This window comes from Diabrotica virgifera, chromosome 5 (assembly GCF_917563875.1).
Source record: "Diabrotica virgifera virgifera chromosome 5, PGI_DIABVI_V3a".
NCBI lineage: Eukaryota > Metazoa > Arthropoda > Insecta > Coleoptera > Chrysomelidae > Diabrotica > Diabrotica virgifera.
This window is the reverse complement of record NC_065447.1, coordinates 157,168,045-157,183,082: the sequence shown is the minus strand read 5'-3', so window position 1 is coordinate 157,183,082 and position 15,038 is coordinate 157,168,045. Positions and strand designations below refer to the sequence as shown.

Genomic DNA, 15,038 nt, shown 5'->3' with positions numbered 1-15,038 from the left:
AGCTAGAAAGGCCAACATTCATATATCCGGAACGAAAGTAGATAGAGAGTTGCTTCCGGTGGCCTATTTTATTGCTAATTAATTGCTAATTTATTACGCAAAACAAAAATTTATTGCTTCATCCCATTCAGAGAAACAGGTGGCCATTCCAGCTTAATATTAAGCTAGAAAGACCAACATACATATATCCGGAACGAAAGTAGATAGAGAGTTGCTTCCAGTGGCCTATTTTATTGCTAATTAATTGCTGAAAGATTGAGTTTACAAGAATTTACAAACTCACCCCCTTCAACCCCTACCGATATCATCATTCCCCGGAATCCACAAAAAGTGAAAATAACCAGTTTAAAGAGCTAAAACCAAGTACGTATTTTTTGCTTATTCATTGCTACAGGTCTAAGCCAAAAATGAATTTTTTGCTTCCTCCCCTAACGAGCCACAATGGCTACTGCGGTTTAATACTTAAGGCTACAATACTCAACACTCCTATTTCAGGAAAGAAAGCAGATAGAGGGTCGTTTCTGGCGGCATATTTAATTTTTAATTAATTGCTGAAAGATGGGGTATACCAGAATTTACAAACTCACCCCCTCCAACCCCTACCGTTATCATCGTTCCACGGATTTCACAAAGAGTGAAAATAATCAGTTTAAAAACTTAAAACCAAGTGGGTATTTTTTTCTAATTAACAGCTGCAGGTCTACGCCAAAAACCAATTTTTTGCTTCATCCCCTAACGAGAAACAATGGCTACTGCGGTTTGATCCTTATGCTACAATACCCAACACTCCTATTCCAGGAACGAAAACAGATAGAGGGTCGTTTCCAGCGGCATATTTTATTGCTAATTAATTTCTGAAAGATATGGTATATAACAATTTGCAAACACACCCCCTCCAACCCCCACCGTTGTTCTCATTCCCCGGATTTCACAGAAAGTCAAAATAACTAGTTTAAAAACCTATGACCAAGTCCCCTAACGAGTAACAATGGCTAATGCGGTTGAATACTACAACACTCAATTCTCCTGTTTCAGTAACGAAAACAGATAGAGCGTCGCTTCTGGCGGCCTATTTTATTATTAATTAATTGCTTATTTATTACGCAAATTACAAATTTATAGCTTCAACCCCTTCAGAGAAACAGGTGGCAATTCTAGCTTAATATTAAGTTAGAAGAGCCAACATTCATATTTCTGGAAAGAAAGTAGATAGATAGTAGCTTTCGGCGGTATATTTTATTGCTAATTAATTGCTGAAAGATTGGGTATACCAGAATTTACAAACTCATCCCGTCCAACCCCTACCATTATCATCGCTCAACGGATTTCACAGAAAGTGAAAATTACCAGTTTAAAAATCTAAGACCAAGTGGGTATTTTTTTCCTAAGCAACTGCTGCAGGTCTACGCCAAATTTGATTTTATCGCTTCATCCCCTAACCAGTAAAAATGGCTACTGCGGTTGAATACTTAAGCTACAACACTCAATTCTCCTATTTCAGTAACGAAAGCAGATAGAGGGTCGCTCTATCTGCTTTCGTTCTTGAAATAGGGGTGTTGGGTATTGTAGCTTAAGAATTAAACCGCAGTAGCCATTGTTTCTCGTTAGGGGATGAAGCAAAAAATTGGTTTTTGGCGTAGACCTGCAGCCGTTAATTAGAAAAAAATACCCACTTGGTTTTAAGTTCTTAAACTGATTATTTTCACGCTTTGTGAAATCCGTGGAACGATGATAACGGTAGGGGTTAGAGGGGGTGAGTTTGTAAATACTGGTATAACCCATCTTTCATCAATTAATTAAAAATTAAATATGCCGCCAGAAGCGACCCTCTATCTGCTTTCTTTCCTGAAATAGGAGTGTTGAGTATTGCAGCCTTAAGTATTAAACCGCTGCAGCCATTGTGGCTCGTTAGTGGAGGAAGCAAAACATTCATTTTTGGCTTAGACATGTAGTAATTAATGAGCAAAAAATACGTACTTGGTTTTAGCTCTTTAAACTGGTTATTTTCACTTTTTGTGGATTCCGGGGAATGATGATAACGGTAGGGGTTGAAGGGGGTGAGTTTGTAAATTCTTGTAAACTCAATCTTTCAGCAATTAATTAGCAATAAAATATGCCGCCGGAAGCTACCCTATATCTACTTTCGTTCCGGAAATATGAATGTTGGCTATTCTAGCTTAATATTAAGCTGAAATGGCCACCTGTTTCTCTGAAGGGGATGAAGCAATAAATTTTTGTTTTGCGTAATAAATTAGCAATTAATTAGCAATAAAATAGGCCGCCGGAAGCAACTCTCTATCTACTTTCGTTCCGGATATATGAATGTTGGCCTTTCTAGCTTAATATTAAGCTGGAATGGCCACCTGTTTCTCTGAAGGGGATGAAGCAATAAATTTTTGTTTTGCGTAATAAATTATCAATTAATTAGCAATAAAATAGGCCGCCGGAAGCAACTCTCTATCTACTTTCGTTCCGGATATATGAATGTTGGCCTTTCTAGCTTAATATTAAGCTGGAATGGCCACCTCTGAAGGGGATGAAGCATTTTTTTTTTTGTTTTGCGTAATAAATTAGCAATTAATTAGCAATAAAATAGGCCGCCGGAAGCAACTCTCTATCTACTTTCGTTCCGGATATATGAATGTTGGCCTTTCTAGCTTAATATTAAGCTGGAATGGCCACCAGTTTCTCTGAAGGGGATGAAGCAATAAATTTTTGTTTTGCGTAATAAATTAGCAATTAATTAGCAATAATATAGACCACCGGAAGCAACTCTCTATCTACTTTCGTTTCGGATATATGAATGTTGGCCTTTCTAGCTTAATATTAAGCTGGAATGGCCACCTGTTTCTCTGAAGGGGATGAAGCAATAAATTTTTAATTTGCGTAATAAATTAGCAATAAAATAGCAAAAAAATATGGGGTGTGTCTCATGGCTCCCTTATGAAATGGTCTTTCTAGCTTAATAGACATTATGTCGAGTGTCTTGCATTATTCCTTGCATGTCTTGCTCCGCATTATTTCTTCAGCTCTCTTAATGACTTTTCTACTCGTTACACCTCTTATATATTCTGTTACTTGACCAATATCCCTACGCAGTAATTCAATTTTTCCGAGAAGTCTTTTTTCCCAGGGTGCAGTTCTGTTACCAGTCCTCCCGTTATTAGTACCCCGTCGTGTTCTGATCTTAACGCCCATTACATTAGCAATAGCACGTACCATATTATTATGATATTATTAACTGTACGAAATGTTTCTTATGAGATGAAATAGATATAAGATAAGATGTAAGATATACGTTAATCAACTAGCCTACATAAATGAATTAGGGTAATCCCGTTGATAACAATACCATGAATCTAATGTGTAACAAATAATTTACAATTCTTATATCATATTACTTACCGCTTCCACATAAGCGATGGGTAACAACATGCCATCTTCAAACATGTCTACCTGAGAGATCTCTTGAACTTTTTGGACCTGGATGTTAACCTGCATCATTTTTCTTGCAGAAATAGCGAATCCAAAGGTAGGGTGGAGGTTGACATAAGATTTAAAATCTCTTTCGGGGTGTAGACCAGTAAAATTTTTTGTTAAATTGGGATCGGCTCTGTGGAAGTGAGGATGAGACAGGAACACTGGAGAACCTGTAATAATAGAAGACATGTTAATAGGTATGGTGTGATAACCATACAGGGTGTTTCATTATAAATTGTAAATATTTTAACTGTAGATTCTTAGGTTCGAAATATTAAAATTTAAACCAAATCTTTTATTATAAACAGTTTGTTAAGAACAGGTTATTAAGGAGCTTTTAAAAACATAAAAATATACAGGTTGTTTCATTAAAAATAAAGATGATGAACCGTGCTAGACTGGCGTAGATCATCCTGTACATTTCTATTTATATTTAAAAAGAGCGCATTTAAATTTAAAAGTTGCCATGTGCCAGCGTTTTTTATTATTTTCTAAAATAAGGAGACAAACAATTTTATTCCATGAGTGTTTTTCACATCTTACAATTTCAAATTTGCATCCTGTATTATTTATAACAGAACCTAAATAATATAGTTTATTGAAATCATGTGGCAGCTTTTAAAAAATATAAAAATTGTGTGGGTTTCATTAAAAATAAAGCTTATAGACTACATATGTTAGGCTTGAATGCATCACCATGTTTAATAAAATTTATATTTAAAAACGCACATTTACATATATTCCGGTGGTGATGTTGGCGGAATTGATTGAAATGAATGTAACAAAACGAACGGTAAATATTTTATTTATTTTGGTAACAAAAGATATTGCGCTTGGTTTCGGAAAAGGGCCGAACGATTGGTGTGTGTGTGTGTCGTTCACCAGCTGTGTCGTGACTAAAAAGAAAACCACAACGATAATCTGTTTATGTTCCTTCCCTCTGACCAGATGACAATCAATCATAGGTCTGGCGTATACTTTTGCAGTTTTAAGAAAACGCCCTTAGGCTACGGCTCCACGGGCGGGAAATTGACGCTAGCAGTAGCAGTAAAATGAACTTGAGGTTCCGCGGAACGGAATAGGGATAGCCGAACTGTACCGACTACACGACTTGTGCGTAGTCGGTTCAGTTCGGCTATTCCCATTCCGTTCCGCGGAACCTTAAGTTCATTTTACTGCTACTGCTAGCGTCAATTTCCCGCCCGTGGAGCCGTAGCCTTAACTGCATTAGTGAGTGGTTGACACAATTGTCTGATATAGTACTTAATTTATGAGGGTGCAATTTGTTACCGCACAAACGAAAAACAGATGGTGAAGGATACATTCCGTTTTTATTTACATGTGAATTTTGAATGACTAACGTCGTTTCGATTTTGAGAAATAATGATTAAAAATTAAGAAAAAATAAAATGAGCAGAAATAATAATTATTATAGCGTAATGGTATACATATAAAAATTGACGAGTCTCAGCGTTTTTTATAATAGGTCTGGATCCCACGTACCAAAAAAAGTTGATTAATAGCAAGCTGAAAATTTGTTAATAGCTTAAGGGTGTCTAGTCGGACAAACTTTGATATATTGAAACACTGGAACAGGGGCAGTTGTAATTGTGGAACAGGTTAAAAATTTGGAACGTCAGACTACGAAAACGTCAGATGTATTTTGTCCGACAGAACTTCCAATATATTTGTTACCCTTTCATTAAACTCTCATGCAAAAATCAGACTGCTATTACTAGCCAACATGATTCCTGTCATTTGACATGTTCTTCGTGTTCCACTCATTAAAATGCCCAGTTGGTGATAAACACCAGTCTGATTTTTTGCATGAGAGTTTAATGAAAGGGCAACAAATCAATTGGAAGTTCTGTCCGACAAAATATATCTGACGTTTTCGTAGTATGACGTTCCAAATTTTTAACCTGTTCCACCATTAAAACTTCCCCTGTTTTAGTGTTCCCATATATCAAAGTTTGTCCGAGTAGACACCGTTAAGCTATTAACAAATTTTCAGCTTGCTATTAATCAACTTTTTTTTCTTATGCGGGATCCAGTCCTATAATCTTTTAAAATAAGGACAAAAATTATTTTATTCCATAAGTGCCTTTCGCACTTCTATATTTCTTCATATTTATCCTTATACCTGATCTAATATTGAATCTTACATTAATTACTTCTAACATTTCGTTTGTCGTTTATGTTTTTTTTTTATTTTATATTTGAGCTTTTGACATTATGTATCTTCATTTTAGAATTATTGAGTCTCTTATAATAGTAACAAACATAAGTGAAATTGGGAAGACGATTAAATAAAAAGATAAATAATTCTGCAGATAATGAAAAAACTGGACTAACTACTTACCATAAAGGCCCCCATTCACGTTGAGATCTGTATAGATACATGTCGTAAGCATCAGTATCGCAATACAAATCTCATAGTGTATCTCAGTATCGCTGTATCAGTATCATATACTGATTATATATAACTCTCTATCTTCGTCGTCTACAACTATATCACCGTCTGCATCACTGTCGTAAAACAGATATAAATCTCATGATATATGTATCACAACTTGTCGCGATATATGTGTCGATACAGATCTCAACAAGAATGAGGCCCGAGAAATATCTAACCGATGGCTGGCTGTGGTCTCCAATAAATGCTGTAGATTGCGTACAGTGTCAAGTCATACGTTGTATACAGGGTGAGGCAAATAAAGGGCCTATTAGAAATATCTCGAGAACTAAAGAAAACATAATCATGAAAATTTGAAATAAGGGGTTTTGAAGGGTCATCTGTTTAATGAAAATATTTTCATCTATTTGCTACTTCCGGTTATACCGGAAGTTGCTTATATCTTCGATTTTTTAAATGGGACACCCTACCCTGTATATTTTTATATTTTTGGACTCTATTCGATGTTTTCTTCCTTAAAATATGAGGTTTTGTAATGTTATACAGGGTATTTTAAAAGATAATTACGATTAAAAGATAATTACGATTTTTTATTAATTTCGTAGCAACATTCACACCCTGTAGAATTGTAGTAGTTTGACATCTTAAACTCTACTTACGTTCAAATGATTTTTAATGTAGTCTACTATTGTTAAGAATCATTACTATAGCTAAATTTTTAATTTGAGTATACAGGGTTGGTCGAAACTCAAAATGAGTATTTTCTTAGTTTTCTTAAATGGAACACCCTATATTTTAGTATTATAATGAAATTATATTATATGGTACTTTTTTATTTCTTAAGCATTCCCTATACCTAACTGCTTTAATTTGTGCTTAATTGTTAATCGCATTAACAATTTTAACTACGTAGGTATTTAGATAGCTAAACCATTATTGGTAATTTTAAGGATCAGTCTAGATTAATATGTATTTATTTCTGAAAAATTATTTGTGATTGAATATTTTCACGGCCAACCTAATGAAATTTTACGTATTTTTTGTTGCAGTTAATGTTTAGCTTGAATCACCAATAACTCACAAATTAAAGCAGTTAGGTATAGGGAATACTTATAAAATAAAAAATTACCATGAAATATCATTTTATTACAATACTAAAATACAGGGTGTTCTATTTAAGAAAACTGAGAAAAGATTCATTCCGAGTTTCGACCAACCCTGTATACTGAAATTTTTAAATTAGCTATACTAATTTTTTTTATTATTAAACACAAGCTGTGTTTAGACTACTGAAATCTGGTCATCAGTTGACCAATTATCAGTTCTTCTTTAACTTATATTACTAAATGATACATAATCTAAGATCTTAACCCTATGGTGTCCTCTTATTTTTTTTAACAAGTATGCATTTTAAAACTAAAACTAACACACAATACAACACTATGCGCTGTTTTTACACTAACACTTTACACTAACTCAAATGGTTTTCTTCGTTTGAGTCTTCTTTCTAGCCCAGTATTATCGAGGAGCTGGATGGACTCGATGTTTACATGACTATGGAGCCGTTGTTCGTGACTACCTGCCATCTTCTTGATAACTTTGTCTACATCTTCCATCTCAAGATCCTTGTGGAGGTCGACATTTCGGATATAACAAGGAGCATCAACGATGTTCCGTAATACTTTATTCTGGAATCTCTGGATAATCTGAATATTACTTGAATTGGCACAGCCCCAGAGTTAGCAACCATTCATCCATACTGGTCTAAGTATTTGTTTGTATAAAAGTATTTTGTTATATGTGGACAATGCAGAGTTTCTTTCCATCAGCCAATACATTTTTTTGTAACGGATACCTAATTCTTTCCTTTTCTTTTTAATGTGGAGTTTCCAGCGAAGCCTGGCATCAAGTGTGACACCTAAATATTTTGCAGAAGATGCATATGGTATTTGGGCATCATTTATTCTAATTGGAATGTTTTCGATTTTTTTATTTGTAAAATTGACATGAATAGATTTAGATTCATTGAATTTGATTTTCCATTCTTTAGTCCAGTTGTGTTTTTTATTTATTGCCAACTGTAATTTTTCTGCTGCTTCTTCGCTGGTATCACCTACTGCTAAGATAGCGGTGTCATCTGCAAATGTGGCTATAGTATCATTTTCCATTTCAGGTATATCGAGCTATACTAATGATTCTTAATAATAGTAGACTATATTAAAAATCACTTGAACGTAAGCAGAGCTTTTAATGTCAAACTATTAAAATTCTACAGGGTGTGAATGTTGCTACGAAATTAATATACGAACGTAAATATCTCTTAAAATACCCTGTATAATATTACAAAACCTTATATTTTAAGAAAGAAGATATTGAGGAGAATCCAAAAATGTAAAAATATATAGGGTGTCCCATTAAAAAAAACGAAGTTATAAGCAACTTCCGGTATAACCGGAAGTTGCAAAGAGATGAAAATATTTCCATTTAATAGATAATCCTTTAAAACCCCTTTATTCCAATTTTCATGATTCTGTTGCCTTTAGTTTTCGAGATACTTCTAATAGGCCAGTTATCTGCCTCACCCTATATACTGTTTGTTGGTTACCGGCAACTTCACGTAGTAAATACAAAATATGGGCTATTAGTCCAGAGAAATAAGGTTTTTGTCGGGACACTTGAGCAGCCAGGTTGAAAATGGGTTTTTTTTTGGATTATTAGACCTAATACATTATAAATACAAAAATGCCCATCACAGTTCGGACGAGAATTTTAGTTATTAACAAATAAGCGTCAAAAATTTTTCGTTTAAATCGCTACAGGTAAAAGTAGGTTAATTAAATATCTTATTTAGAGTATTCATCGTTTAGTATGTCCCTGTAAGTTGTATCCATATGGAAAACTTTTTTATTATTAATTTTACGAAAAAAAGTTATTCTTTATAAAAAGCTCTGCATGGTCCAAAACCTAAGATTTAACCATAAAATATCAAATTTTTTGAATATTATACGAGGTATGTCAAAAAGTTTGAATTTCACTCAAGAGTAAAGTAGTTTTATTTTTCACAATATTGAAAATTACTATTATGAAAAGTTGTTTGGAATTAAAAACTGTATTCTAGTATGCAATTACATCCTTCTAATTGAAAAATTTGTTTTTTGAAAAATTATGGGTAACGTAACATTATTTTCAGTTACTTTAATTCAGATAACTCTTTTATTATTAATTTTACGAAAAAAAGTGATACTTAATAAACAGTTCTGCATGGTCTAAAATCTAAAATACAACCATCTTTTGTCAAATTTTATCAATTTTATACGAGGTATGTCAAAAAATATGAATTTCGCTCAAGAGTAAAATAAGTTTATTTTTCACAATATCGAAAATTGTTATTATGAAAAGTTATTTACAATTAAAAACTATGTTTCAGTATCTAATTACATCCTTCTAATTGAAATATTCTGAACAATAAAGGTACTTTTCTTTTGATCTAAATTTATCTTTTTTGGCATACCTCGTATAAAATTGATACAATCTGATATAAGATGGTTGCATTTTAAGTTTTAGACTATCCAGAACTTTTTATTAAGAATCACTTTTTTTCGTAAAATTAATAATAAAAGAATTATCAGAATTGAAATAACTGAAAAAATAATGATAGTTATCCATAATTTCTCAAAAAAAAAAAAAATTTTCAATTAGAAAGATGTAATTGCATATTAGAATATAGTTTTTAATTCCAAACAACTTTTCATAATAGCAATTTCCAATATTACGAAAAATATAGCTACTTTACTTCTGAGTGAAATTCAAACTTTTTGACATACCTCGTATAATATTCAAAAAATTTGATATTTTATGATTACATCTTAGGTTTTGGACCATGCAGAGCTTTTTATAAAGAATAACTTTTTTTCGTAAAATTAATAATAAAAAAGTTTTCCATATGGATACAACTTACAGGGACATACTGTATATGAGCAAAGCTTCGAAATGACAGTTTTTGAATTTTGGTCCGATCATTTGTTGCTTTGCTAATTGCAAAATAAGATTAAAATTTAGAAAATAAAAAAATTTGCTATAACTTTTGCGAAAATTAACTTAGGACTTTGATATTGCATGAAAAGTTGAGACAACCAATAAATATCATGCACAAAAAATTTCAAGACGATTCGTCAATTAGTTTAAATTTTATAAAATTTGTTTTTCCAGAAGAGCTTTTATTTGCAATGTTATTGTTCAGAAAATAATAATGATACAGCAATTCTGTGGAAAGCACATGAAAGAAGAACACTTATATTTTCAAATCGTTTAAAAAAATCTATGAAAAGTCATTTTTATCATTCCGAAATCATTTTACTAAAATAGAGTCATTTTTGGCTTAAAAACAATTTGAAAGGCTTTGTTAATATTGACTGTAGAGTAAATCTGCTTTGGGATTTCAAAAGCTGATATTTTACACGAATTTTCAAAAAAAACTTTTTGCCTAGGTTAATTGCCGTCAAAGTTAGCCACTTTTATTATTTAATTCACAGTTACTTCTATATTCATAAAATTCTCCTCTAACAGTGTTAGTTACCATACTCCTCCGAAATCGCTTCACCGATTTTTATGAAATTTTACACGTATATCCTGTAGGACTAAGAATAGGTTCTAATCTATTTTTCAGGCCCATAAATTATAAGAAGGGGTTGCCCCCTTGACATTTTTTTAAATTTTTTTGGACTAAATTGTCTACCTTAATTTTATATAGTGTAGAATTAAAAAATACATACAACTCTTAATTTTCACTCTTCTATCACCAACCCCTATTTTTTAATAGTCATCTATATATTTGCATCTATAAAATTCTCCTGTCACACTGTTAGTTACCATACTTCTCCGAGACCGCTTGACCGATTGTTATGAAATTATATATGAATATTCGCTAGGTCTTAGAATCGGTCGTAATCTATTTTTCATATCCCTGAGTGAGAAGGGGGTTTCCCCCTAACATTTTGTAATGTAAGGTGGGGATATGTGTTCATAACGTACTCTACAAGACTACAAGTGCATACAAATTAAAAAAATTATGATCAAAATCCATCAACAAGCTCCGGAGATATTAACTGCAGCATATGTTTGAAAAATCGATTTCATTTTTTGAGTGCACGGATTTTAATAATTATTCCCCTCCACCTACCACGAATCGATTTCGATGGGACGTAATTTTTAGAGCTTTAGTAACCACTTTATTGAAGTTTAAAGTTTAGTTAAACTTTACACATAAACTATATACCTTAAAAAACCAATACAGAAGTAAAAACTTCGAGATGTATTCTGGTATAAAATCGTTTATTTAAAAACTATAAAATGTCATCGATTGCAGAACGTTTTCGTTCTAAACAGAACATCTTCAGTGCCTAGAATGAAGTATTTCCACGTTAGATTAAAGCAAAAGGTTAAAAATGTGACTGTTAAAATGAAAAAAGTGTGGGAATACTTACATCCTGTCGAGTATTTTGAAACTAACACACCGTAAATAGTGTTAACATCATCATATATGGTTTACATAATGTAATATGTTAAAATGTTATGACTACAAGTCGATGTTAATGGATAAAGTGGAACACATGCTAAAAGGGTGCCATGGTTCCCTGCTCGAAGATACTAGGTACTTGCCAATTCAATGGGCACAGACCAACTGAGAAATTATGAAGTGGATATACAATTTGACAAGGGTGACATGACATGACAAGATAAAGCCAATTTTTGGTTAAAGTTTCATTTGATTTTGGATTTTTTAATAAAATGCGAAGGTTTGTCTGCAAAAAATAATTTAAATTATTTGAATAATAAAATCTACTGTAAAGTTTAAATTAGCAACTCTCTATTCCAGAATAACTTATAGATTCATTAAATTTAATGCAGATATATTACGTGGTTTAAGTTGTGACGTCATCGGATGTGAAATGACGAGATGAAAGTTGAGTTTGTTGAAACAGGAAATTTCCTGTTTCAACAAACTCAACTTTCATCTCGTCATTTCACATCCGATGACGTCACAACTTAAACCACGTAATATATCTGCATTAAATTTAATGAATCTATAAGTTATTCTGGAATAGAGAGTTGCTAATTTAAACTTTACAGTAGATTTTATTATTCAAATAATTTAAATTATTTTTTGCAGACAAACCTTCGCATTTTATTAAAAAATCCAAAATCAAATGAAACTTTAACCAAAAATTGGCTTTATCTTGTCATGTCATGTCACCCTTGTCAAATTGTATATCCACTTCATAATTTCTCAGTTGGTCTGTGCCCATTGAATTGGCAAGTACCTAGTATCTTCGAGCAGGGAACCATGGCACCCTTTTAGCATGTGTTCCACTTTATCTATTAACATCGACTTGTAGTCATAACATTTTAACATATTACATTATGTAAACCATATATGATGATGTTAACACTATTTACGGTGTGTTAGTTTCAAAATACTCGACAGGATGTAAGTATTCCCACACTTTTTTCATTTTAACAGTCACATTTTTAACCTTTTGCTTTAATCTAACGTGGAAATACTTCATTCTAGGCACTGAAGATGTTCTGTTTAGAACGAAAACGTTCTGCAATCGATGACATTTTATAGTTTTTAAATAAACGATTTTATACCAGAATACATCTCGAAGTTTTTACTTCTGTATTGGTTTTTTAAACTATGGTATACAGCCAACTATTGGGATTTTCCCAGTGATTTTTTTATATACCTTAAACTTCAAAATGGCGCTAGTTAGGTTGCTTAATTATAAACAAAGTAGTTTTGAATTAAATGCTTTGAAAATATAACTATTCTTCTTTCGCGTGGTTTCCACAGAATTGCTATATCATTATTATTTTCTGAACAGTGATATTGCAAAGAACTCTCTTTGTGATAAACAAATTGAATAATATTTAAACTAATTGACGAATCGTCTTAAACATTTTTGTTTCGTGCATTATACGGACTATTTGACTCAACTCTTCGTGCAATATGAAAGTCTTAACGTCATTTTCGCAAAAGTTACAGCAATTTTTTATTTTCGAAATTTTAATTTCATTTAGAAATTTCCGAGGCAACAAAGAATCGGATTAAAATTCAAAAACTGTCATTTTAAACCTTTGCTCATCTATTAAAAGAAGGATACTATAAGTAAGATATTTAAGTACCCTATTTTTACCTGTAGCGATTTAAACGAAAAAAATGCGATTTTTGAAGCTTATTTGTTAATAACTACAATTCTCGTCCGAACTGTGACGGGCATTTTTGTATTTATAATGTATTAGGTATACAGTATGTAACGGTTCACGTTACGAAATTAGATCTTTAAATATTTTTATAATTATTTTCTTTTGATCGCTTAATTAATTTCTCTAATTTTCTCGTAAAAGACTACTTACGTGACGTCACAGTTCGGCGTCTACGGAGCATAAGTACTTGTCGAATCGTTCCGTGACATTTAACTCATGTTCTGTGGTCGTTTTAGATTCTCCGCTTTGAAGGAGAGAGGAACGATCCACACTTGGCTTGTGGATGTGAGGTGGGTAGTAGGTACCATAAAATGGCGGTTGATTTCCATCATAATTATTTTATTCAACATCAAGCAATTTTAAAGTGAAAAGTTACCAATGGTTGTCTGGAGTGAGGCGACATGTGGGTAACACAACTCCTCTTGGAATCTGAATAAAAATCACCGCCATTTGGGAGAAACCATCCTGTGAAGTTGTAGCCCCTTTGACCACCTAGGGAAACCATTACAGCCACAGTCAAGTCATCATGGGAGTATGTCATTTGGGAAACACACTTTGGGACATTCCAGTCCCATTTTCTGTTATCTTTCCACCTGCACCTACGAATAGGACAGGTTAGCACTCTCCGTGTGCTCATTTTTGGATTGAAGCATCGAACTTTATCTGGAAGTCGTTCGATGAGGGGATTTGTTTGGGAACATTTAAGTTTATGTGCTTTGGGTAACTATTGGTTTTTATATATCAGACTCTCGGTTTAATGCACTATGTTAATTAATTTTTTTTCCAGATTTAGCTTACCTCTGTTTTTTTTATACGACATATTTGTATATTAATGTAGTAGGTTCCCAAACTTATTTACGATCTACGGTAATTTCTTGTGCACAGGAATAAGCCTAGAGAAATTAGGTTTTATACTTTATTATTGGTTTGATATTTATTGTGTAATATTACTTGCTTGTTTCCCAAATACAGTAAAACCTATGTTAACGGCCACCTGTCAAAACCGGCCACCTGAACTAGCCGGCCAGTTTCAAAGTTCCCCAAACCAAAATTTGTGGACTACAAAACCTGGTATTAGCGGCCTGGTTTTATATAGGCCAATAGTTCTGTCATTTTAGTGACCGTAATTGACAGGTTTTACTGTAGTTTATTATTTATTCACTTTACTTCATTTGTTCGGTTAATTCGTCGTTTTGTTGTATATTTATTTAATTTCATTTCTTTAGCCTTCATTCATTAACTTTGATTAATTCATTATAGTATTTTTATATATTCATTATAGTATTCATTATATATTCATTATAGTATATTTCTCGTAGTCAGGCTTATGCCTATTTATTTATATTATTTTCATCTTTGTCGGTTTCAATTTAGTGGTACGTAGCAAGCGTACTATAACCATTTGGTAGAAGTCTCATGTTAGTTGTACCTTATGTATATGTAAGAGGTATCTAAGGCTTGTACATACTTATAACAGGACTGTTGTTATATGATATATCATATTTAACGATAACTTTTGTCATGTTAGTCACATTACATGCATTGTTTAACTCAAAGATTGTCAAAAATCTAGGTAGTTATTTTTAATAAATATTTGCTTATTTTGTATATCATTTATTCTTATTTCCTTTATATTTTCATTTACTTATATATTTAATATTTGACAGCAGTGTAAGATACCTGGGAGAGTGATCGAAGATAATTTTCTTGGCGCCCATGATTTGTTAGTGTTATTTAATTTGTTCTTCTTTATCAATTATTCTTCTTTATCTAATTTCAGTACATAATTCTTATTTTAGTATTTACCTTTTCTAGTCATCATTATCTGCTTTGAGCTAATGTTCTTCGACAGGCATGCAAACGAGCCGTATCCATC

The 15,038-nt window shown here is 32.5% G+C and overlaps 1 protein-coding gene across 3 annotated transcripts in view; it reads right to left on the bottom strand.

The window, feature by feature from the left end:
- LOC114332841 (scavenger receptor class B member 1-like) overlaps nt 1-15,038 on the bottom strand; it is a 143,600-nt gene that overhangs the window by 22,114 nt on the left and 106,448 nt on the right. For all 3 annotated transcript variants that reach the window (XM_050650472.1, XM_050650470.1, XM_050650471.1), the window contains one exon: nt 3,406-3,650. In XM_050650472.1, the coding sequence (XP_050506429.1) occupies nt 3,406-3,650 (245 nt within the window). The remainder of the gene's footprint in view (nt 1-3,405; nt 3,651-15,038) is intronic.